The 10,290-nt window shown below is 31.0% G+C and overlaps 2 protein-coding genes across 2 annotated transcripts; one reads left to right on the top strand and one right to left on the bottom strand.

Moving 5' to 3' along the window:
• On the top strand, positions 1-4,073 carry LOC101254360 (pentatricopeptide repeat-containing protein At5g15280, mitochondrial). Its single transcript, XM_010318806.4, has 2 exons — positions 1-196; positions 494-4,073. Exons 1-2 carry the CDS (start codon positions 146-148, stop codon positions 3,857-3,859), a joined length of 3,417 nt encoding a protein of 1,138 aa, XP_010317108.1. The 5' UTR covers positions 1-145; the 3' UTR covers positions 3,860-4,073.
• Positions 4,074-5,363: 1,290 nt separating this feature from the next.
• LOC101244834 (casparian strip membrane protein 1) lies at positions 5,364-7,095 on the bottom strand. Its single transcript, XM_004233321.5, has 3 exons — positions 6,799-7,095; positions 6,520-6,643; positions 5,364-5,735 (listed from the first exon to the last, which is right to left on the bottom strand). Exons 1-3 carry the CDS (start codon positions 6,975-6,977, stop codon positions 5,508-5,510), a joined length of 531 nt encoding a protein of 176 aa, XP_004233369.2. The 5' UTR covers positions 6,978-7,095; the 3' UTR covers positions 5,364-5,507.
• Positions 7,096-10,290: the final 3,195 nt, after the last annotated feature.

Genomic DNA, 10,290 nt, shown 5'->3' with positions numbered 1-10,290 from the left:
GGACCCAAAATAGAGAAAATCCATGAAAAAAACAAAAAAACAAAACTGGTTGAAAAACTTTGAAGCCCAACAACAACAGCCGAGAATCAAGAATAGAACTAGCAGAGTGTCGTCTCTGTAACTCTCAACACATCCCGGCGGTCGAATGCTTCAAGCTCTCCTTGAATTCCGAAAACACAAATCTCACATCAAACAGGTTGGTTCACTTCTCTTTAACCTTTCTTCTTTTCCTAGAAAACTTCAACTTCAACAGTTTCATCTACTACTTACTTCATCTTCTGTAAAACCAACATATACTACGCAATATACATCTTCTGTTGAAAAATCAAAGAGTTTAAGCTTTTCGAGTAATAAAGGTGAGATCTTGAACAACCCCATCATCAAAGATTGCCTTCTTAAGCTATCTGAGATCTCCCCTGCAACTGTTCGTAGATATTGGAGAGTTTCTGTGTTGAATCCTAATGATGTTCTTGAAATTCTGTTGGGTTTTCAGAATGATAGTGGAGCTTTTGATGTTGAGATTAAAAAGATTGAATCTTTGTGGGGAATTTATATGTGGGCTAGCAAGCAGAGTAAGAGTTTTAGGCATCTTATTAAGGCCTCTGAGATCATTGCCACAATGCTTGTCCGTTCTGGGTTGTTCAAGGAAGTTGAGTGCTTGGTTTCATTGTTGGATACCCAAGGAACTTTCTTGGATAATCATGAGATTTACAGTAATCTAATTGAAGTGTTTGTGGGTGATTATCGATTAGAGAATGCTATTGGATGTTATGATCGAATGAGGATGCGAGGTGTATCCCCATCGATTTCATGTTACAGGGTAATCCTTGAGTTTTTGATTCAAATACATGAAACTCAATTGGCATTTCAAATTTATGTTGATGCTATAGATATTGGCTTGGGAAGGAACGTGTCTGAAAGGGGTATATATGAGGGTGTTATCAGACTGTTATGTGCTGATGCGAAAGTTCAGGATGCCAGGAATTTGGTTAAGAAGGTCCTGGCTTTCGGAATTGAACCTAATTATTTAATCCTCGATTCTATTGCTTCTGGTTATTGTAATAAACGAGATTATGATGATCTGCTTAGTTTCTTTGTCGAGATCAGTTGTATTCCTGATGTAACTGTAGTCAATAAGCTCATCCAGTCTGTCTGTGGACAGTTTGGTGTGGCAAGCGGGAACTCATACGTGATGAAGTTGGATCAACTGGGTTTTTGTTTGAATGAAATAACATTTGGGATTTTGATTGGATGGGCTTGTCGTGAAGGAAAACTGAAGGATGCATTCTTTTATCTCTCAGAGATCCTGTCACGAAATCTAAAGCCCACTATATATTCCTATGATGCTATTCTTAGTGGACTTTTCAAGGAGGGTATGTGGAAACACTATCAAGACATTCTTCAAGAAATGGAGGATCAGGGAGTAGAGCCTCAGTTATCAACTTTCAGGGTTCTTTTAGCTGGATTTTGTAAAGCTAGGCACTTTGATGAAGTAAACACAATGGTATCTAAGATGGTAGGTCGTGGCTTGATCCAACTATCTCCTACTGAAGATCCACTTTCCGGAGCTTTTGGATTCTTGGGTCTCAATTCTTCTGCTGTGAAAATCAGAAGAGACAATGATATAAGATTTCATAAAGCAGAATTTTTTGATAATCTTGGGAATGGGCTTTATCTGGATACAGATGTCGATGAGTATGAGAGAGTTATTCATAAAGTCCTTGATGATGCCATGCTTCCTGATTTTAACGCTGTTGTATGGAAGGATTACATGAAAAAAGACATGAAAGATGTTCTGATGATGGTGGATCAAATGTTCTGTTGGGGACAAGAAATATCTCTGGGTGCTCTGGATGCCTTAGTGAAAGAGCTGTGTGCATCCAGCATTTGTATTAAGACCATTTCTGGTCTGTTGGAGAAAGTTCCAAATTTTACACATCAGCTTGATCAAGAAACTCTAAATAAGCTTGTTCGGAAATACAGCAAAAAGGGGTCTGTGCACAGGGCAAGAGCAATCTTGCATGGCATGCTAAGTAGACATCTAAGACTTGATAGTGAAACTCATACTGCTCTGATGATGGGCTTATGCAAGAAAGGGGATCTGAGAGGTCTAACTTCTTACTGGAAGTTTGCACAAACTAATAATTGGTTACCTGATTTGAAGGATGGAAAGACTCTCTTCAGTCGCCTATGCAGGCGAAGACGGCTTAATGAAGCACTAGAGCTTTTTAATGCCTTGCTGGTGCTCTACCCTGATGAAGTATGTGATGCTCTTCATATGTTCCTTGAAGAACTCAGTGCTAAAGGGTTCACAAGCTCTGCCAAGATTCTGGCAAAGGAAATCTTAAACCAGGGCTGTATTTCTAGTCACTCGGCTCATAGCCATCTTATTCAGGAGTTTTGCAATTGGAGAATTTTTCGAGAAGCTGCTGTTGTCTGTGACAACATGCTTGCTAAGGACTGGATCCCGCCCTTGGATGCATCTCTTCAATTAATCCCTCAGCTGTGTAGGTCCAGTAATTTTGACAAAGCTGTTGCGCTGAAAGATATTTGTTTAAGAGACGAGCCTCCAGCTGTGCTTCCCTTACACCGTGCTTTAATTCATGGTTATTTCGCATCAGGCAGGGTGAGAGAAGCAACCAGTCTCTTCCAAGAGACATTGGCAAAGGAGCAATTTCTGAGTGTCGAAATTTGTGATGTTCTGTTTCAAGGCTACTGTCAAGCTAACAAGAGGAAGAAAGTTGAGGAGCTGCTTGGCGTCGTGATACGTAAGAACTTAGGTATCAGCATTGCAAGTTACCGCAATATAGTGCGGTTGATGTGTACACGAGGCAAGGTATCTACAGCATTATGCCTGAAAGACCATTTGCTTAAACAAACCAACCCTCCTATAGCCGTGATATATAACATTTTGATTTATTCCCTTTTCTCAACTAATAAAACCTCAGTTGTTTATACTCTTGTACATGAGATCCTAGGTAAAGGACTGCAACTAGATGAAGTGACTTACAATTATCTCGTTCAGGGGTTCTGCCGGTGTAAAGATTTGTCATCTGCCACACAATATCTAAAGTATATGATGGAGAAAGATCTGAGACCAAGTGACCGTAGTTTGAGAGAGGTGATCAAATGCCTTTGTTGTTATGGGGAGCTTGAAGAAGCTTTAACCTTGAGCAAAGAAATGGAGTTTAGAGGTTGGAATCATGGTTCCGTCGTTCAAAACAATATAGTGGAGACCCTTCTTTCTAATGGTAAGCTAGGCGAAGCCATAAACTTTTTGGATCGGATGGCAATGAAATGCCTCATTCCTGCAAATATTGATTACACTTATCTCATCAAGCGATTTTGTCAGCACGGAAGGGTAGATAAATCAGTAGATCTTATGGACATCATGTTGAGAAACGGGAACGTGCCAGAGTCCAGCAGTTTTGATTACGTTGTTCAAAGTTACTGTACCTGGCGTAAACTGGATGTAGCCCTGAATTTCCATGCGGAGATGTTATGTAGAAATCAAAGGCCAAGCATAAACACTTGGAGCATTCTGATCAAGAGCTTAAGTGAAGGAGGACAACTTGCAGAGGCAGAGAAACAACTCGATTCAATGGTTCAGCTTGGAGAAATCCCGAGGAGGGAAACGTATTCCTTGCTGATCAACATGTATCGCTCTCAGAACAATCTTAACAAGGCATCCGAGCTTCTACGTTCAATGCAACGTTGTGGTTATGAACCTGACTTTGAAACTCATTGGTCTCTGATAAGCAATTTGAGGGATTCAAGTGATAATGTAAATGATGGGAAGCAGAATGGGAGATTTTTGTCCAGATTTCTTACTGAAATTGGATTTTCTAGAAAGAATTAAAGGGGGATGGATGACATATGTTGTTACCATATTCTGTGAATGAATTTACTTTGTTGTTTGTTATTCTCTTTTTAGCTTATTTGCATCTTTTTAGCTTTAGATGAATGCAGCAAAGTTGTAAATTGCAAAGACTTACTAGCGCTACAACAAAAACAGTTTTTAGCGGCAATTAATATGTACAATTAACAAAGAATGATAAAACTTTTATCTTGCATTTGTTAGTTGTCATTAGATTCAATGTCATATAGGCTTCGGAGACATTTACAAAAGGGAGTTAAATGTCTTGAAAAAAAAATAAATTTTAGTAATGACATAGTTTTAATATAAAATTACAATCCATCCCTTTTTAATTTGTAATCACACTAATTCCTTAAAAAGTAATACAAACTAGATACATTAATATGTAACTTGAATATATTTAAGAGTATCTTGAATACATAATAACATAAATCGGATACATAATAGGTAGCTCTGAACAATAAAAACTAGCTCAGATGTATTATAAAATAAACTGAATACATAATATGTTGCTCAAATACATTAAATACTGGTTCGGATACATTAATATGTAACTCGAATATATTAAAGAAATAAAAAATTTTAATAGTTTTTAGAAATAAAAAAGAATATTGAAAATAATAAAAATATAAGACGTGTATTTCAATAATTTTTCCTAAAAACATATATTCAGTGACAGCTAAGTTTATTGATCTGATATTTTCATATACTTTTAGAGGTCAATATATATGGGAGTCTTCCGTGGTGGAAATAATCTCTTGGGAATTTACTTCAACAATTTTGACCCTGAGGTAACAAATATGATAAACATTGGAAAAAACAATGTTATATTAAAAAAAAAAAAAAAAAGAACTTATCTAATCGTTTAATATAAAATAATATCTTTTTCTAGGAAATAATAATTAAAAATATTGGAATATAAGCTGGTTCTAACTAATCAATGAAATGTACAAGATATATAGTCCAAAACCATGCCAGGATTCTCCTTAGATCTCGGAGATATTTTATATTTCAGTTTTGTGGGAATAAATTTGTTGAAAATTCTAAAAAATACTCATTTCAAATTATTTTGTCATTTCATAAAACCAAAATATTTTATTTTTCATTTTATCATTAATAGTGATTGTTTCCTAAGACTATAATATCATTAATAGTGATATTATAATTGTTTAAAGTAAAATAATTTGAAATACATCCTAATTCATATACTTCATTTGTCTCAATTTTATATGACATTTTTTTTATTTTTCCAGAGTTAAACAATTTAAATTTGGTAGTGAATTTGCGCATGAAATCTTTCAAATTTCAAAAATTTATATATTCATAAACTACGTAAAAAGTACCAGAAGTCGGAATAATTGACAATTCAAAATATTTAAAAATATATCTAAAATATAGACAGACTCATTTTGTTTGAATCTCGAAATTCGAAAAAGTATCACGTAAATTGATTAATATTTTTTTTAAGGAGGGTGCACGAAGGAAGTAGTTGACATAAATCTCATAATGCATACCATTGATCATCATTACACACAAACAAGAAACTTGAAAAACAAAAGGCTGAGATAAACAACAAATCACACGAAACAGTAAGATATAGTCTCAAATCTAGCCGAGCATAAATTAAAAACTAATGATTGAATGATTGACGAGATAGGGCGATAGCGGAGAGGAAGATGAGGAGTATGATGAGTACAGCACCAGCAAATGAACCAACCAAAGATCCTGATGTTCTATGGCAAAATGAATCGAACTGTTGGCAGATTGGGAACCAGTTTGTCTTTGTATTTCCCTTATGTGCCAAGTAAACTATTGCTGCTGATGCTGATGCTCCTGCTGTCAATAGCTCCAGCATTGCCTTCCATTCATTTCAACAAGCTTAATTTAGTTCACACATGTTTTTTCGATAGTTAAATTATATGAACTTTCGTTAATAGTTACAACTTGTACTGTATTGAGTTGAATTTAATCTAATTTAACTTTAAAAATTTATTCTGACTATCAAAAACCGAAACATGACAATTGATTTGGTTTCTTTGATATAGAGGAATGTAAGTAACATTTGGTTAAACATATTGATAGTGCAAAAAAGATGACTTTAAAAAAAAAAGTTTTTTAAGTCTTATCCATTGATGTTGATGAGATATCCTCTACGCATATACTTTCCTTCGTGCACTTTTAATTGTGTTATGTTCATTGGCGGATGAACTCCTTCGGTGAAAAATTATATTATTTATATATGTCTAAAATATTTTTATATGTATGTATAGCAGATGTTTAACTCCTTCGACTACTTCATGTGTCTATTTCTACAGATTTTGGACCCCCTTATTGAAAATTTTGGTTGCGCCTATGGTTTTATTGTGTTTTTCCAAAGTTTATTTGATTAATTTTCAAATTAGATTACATTGATTCGATATTTTAAATAAGAAAAATTAAATATTCAAAAATTATACGAAAAATACTAAAAATTGCATTTTTTTTACACATTAATATGATGAAAAATAGTTAAAGTTCTTATGGTTTGACTCTAAAAAAGGAAACATGACAATTAAAAGTAGACGTGGGTAATATATCGTTCATTTAAAAGGTAATTTATTGTAATGTCTATGATGATCTGATAGTGTAAAAAATATTTATACCGCGTCAAAAAATATTAAGGCAATTCTACTTGCTTGTGCGCGGCTCCTCATGATGTGGTAGATAGACAGCCCCAGAGAAAGTACAAGATATGCACTTACTATGGCATTTGCCACTACAAAGAACCTATAAAAATCAACATGTGAACTAGTTATTAGTTACTAAAAAAAAGGTTCATGCATCTAAATTGTTTATACACCTATATACTAACATGTTGATTAAAAAGCGCGTATAAATTAGTTTGATCAGTTTATAAGCTTAATCAAATATGAAGTGCTTACGTGAAGGTGGGAAGATCGTTAAACTTGGCCTTGAAACGAACAAATTGAGTGAAAAAAGGAAGTGTTTCATAAGTAGTTCCCATGGCAATGGCACTTCCTAATGTTGCAATTATGGCAATTATCCTTATAAACAAGTCTAGTACAGACATTCCTCTATTCACCCCACATTTTGCCTTCATTTTTTCTTCTTCTCAGTTGCTAAAAATATTGTGAGAAATGGAAGTGTTTTCTTTTAACAAAGAAAAGAAAGAAGAGGAAAGATTTTAGGTATTTTGGTGATTGGTTTAGAGGGGTGACATGCTAATTTATATCCACATTATAGAGCATATACTTACCCGTGCAGCGGTGGTGGAATTGCTTGACTCTTAATTATAAATCTTGGGTTCGAGTCTTAGGTATGAAAAAAGATTATGATGGGAGCGTCCGAATGAGTTTGGCTATGAAATTTAAATTTAATCATGACTTCAATGTGTACTCCGAATACTGGGCGGGAAACCAAATAAATAAATAAAATATTAGAGCATATACCTTTTTAACTTTTTCCTGAACCAGCTCACCAAACATGTTAAGCCAAGTGGCATTGTTCATAATGAGCTACATTCCTATTTTGGGTTTTATAATATTTATATGTCATTTTCTTGCCTTATTTTCTAATGTTTACCTGTACTTATTTCTAATTATTTACTCATTTGTCTATGATCTTTTGAAAAAAAAAACATAGTCGAAACTAATTACTCTACAACATTATCTGCGTTCGTTTTTTGAAATCTTATAATTTTAAATATGTAATGTCATTCTTATAAGGAAGTGTTATATTAAAAGGAATGTCGATATTAAATATAAGAAGACGATAAAAATTTTGAATTAATTATCTTAGGAAAAACTGAGACACATGGATTAATGAATTGGAGTACATGATTTCAACTCGGGAGTGTTGAATTGTGTGATTTTATTTATTTGATCGTAACTTTAATGTTTTCTTAAATATATACGTCCTTAACTAATTCTTTTTCATGATTTAAACCTATAAATAGAAATATTATAACAGTTATAACGCAATTTAAATCAAGTACCTCTATCTGTTGTGGTAGATTGTGTAACAACATCATTATTACAGAAAAAGGACCAACTTTATTTACTTTAATTATAATATTCTTAACACACATAGTTCCATTTTCAATTTAAATTTATTGTTCATAATTTAGATTAAACTCATGTTCGTATTAACCTCAAATATACATTATATTGGTTTTGTTTTAATTAAATCGAATATAATATTTGTCAAGAAAATAGTTTATCATTTCGTATTTAGTCAAATTGTTTATCACTAAAAATCGTAAATTTAATGGTAAGTATCTACAAGTAGAATGCGCAAATTACTTTGACTTAGCGTGAAATATTTACTTATAAAATTTTTAAATTTTTTTATATAAATTTAAATTTATCGAGTTTCAAAAATAAATATTTATACTATAACTGCCCTCAACCTACTCTTGTCAATTTTTGATAATTGTCCACCTACGTCAAGTGTAATGTACCTTGATGATTCCAACTCCATTACTAATATTTTTTTCCTATAAATGGAATACTGTTATGTTCATATGTAGCTTAAAAGGGGAAAAAATGTATTAGCTTGCATGTGTGGATAAGATCCACCATGAATATCATATCAAATCAAATATTAATATACTGATTATCAAATTATCGAATTAAAATTTCAAATTTATTAGATTTGATTTCTATTTTTTCTATTAATTACCAAATTATTGAATCTTATGATACACACAGAAATTTAGTGATGATCGTAAAAATATTTAAAAATAATTAAATTAATGTAATCATATTTAAAATAGGTAAGGATTTTAGCAATATTTATATTGAGTGTTGGTCGTAATTACACATATATTTATTATTGTCCTTTAATATAATATATTAATAATTATATTAATTCGCTGAATAATTACCGCAAAATCTTTTTTATTTGTTGTAGTGATATCAGAAGGAATGGATATTAATTTTTAAAAAATATATATAATAATATTATATATATATATATATATATATATATATATATATATATATATATATATATATATATATATATATAAAATACCCTCGTAAAGGTATCTTCCTTTTTTGGAGAAAATAAAATAAAATAAAGGTTGATTAGTTGGATAGCCTATGTGAATATTCTTTCTTGCTAACCAATCCAATTTGTTCTAGCTATAATTCCTTGGAATAATATAATATTTTATTACTTCCTTTGTTTTTAATTACTTGTCCATTTGTAAGTTAATATATTTATTAAGAAAATAATTAATGATAGAGTTGAGTTTATTATTTTACCCATATTATTATGAAATGGATGAATTAAAAACTTAAGGTTTTCAAAAAGTTTTATTTTTTTCAAAGTAATTAATTGAAAGTATAATAGATAAAAAAAAATTATTCTTTCTTAATCTGTTAAAATGAACAAGTAACTAAGGATAGCTAAAAAGGAAAAAGTGAACAAGTTATTAGGAACAAGAAAAGGATATTATTACGTTCTAGCTACAAGATCCCGCGCGAATACGGATTCAATATATGTTTACAAATCTATATTTAAGTGGTAGTTATTTAATGATATTAAATTATTTATTAAATGTAAAATAATTATTATTAATATTGATAAATATTTAGCGGTATTGATTAAATTATTTTGAATATTTGCTCTAAAATAAACTATATTATGTTTGTGTGGTACTAGATCATTTATTCTCTCTTCTTTTTTTTTTTCGTAAATCATGTTATACAGAAACAAAAAGTAATTATTATGCCTTTTCTAACGAATCGTATTGTTTCACAATTTTATCCGTTAAAAAGTTTATCAAATCTAATGTTAAGAGGTCCATTAAAATATTCATAATTACAGTATTTTTGTTATTGATTATCGATTTTTTTATCTAAATAATTACAAAATCTACACAAATAATATCGATATTCGAAATAATAAAGCTATAATTAAAGAATATGAAAATAAAAACTAAATATCATAACTAAACAGATCCCATAATTTCAAAAAAAAATACTGTATTTAGCCAAATGGTTAATACATAGCTTTGATGAGAGATATTTTTATGTACATTCTCTAACTTTTTTTTATTATATAAGTTAGAGAATGTACATAAAAATATCTCTCATCAAAGCTATGTATTAACCATTTGGCTAAATACATTCACCGATTAAAATTTATCAATAAGTGCGGTAGCTTATAATTGAATATATGATAAAATAATTTATTAAATAATTTTGATTTATATTTTAATTATTTTTGTTCATATCATCAAATGTCTATTGTGTAAATAAGTTAATCATATTATCAAACATGACATTTACTTAAAATCTACATATTAATCTCAATTGAAATATGCTAGAGGTAATTTTATGTTATTGTTAAGAATAATATATACAATTAGGGGATAGTAACATATTTTAAGTAATTAGCTTATTTAC

Source organism: Solanum lycopersicum, chromosome 2 (assembly GCF_036512215.1).
Source record: "Solanum lycopersicum chromosome 2, SLM_r2.1".
NCBI lineage: Eukaryota > Viridiplantae > Streptophyta > Magnoliopsida > Solanales > Solanaceae > Solanum > Solanum lycopersicum.
This window is presented reverse-complemented; position numbering and strand designations above follow the sequence as displayed.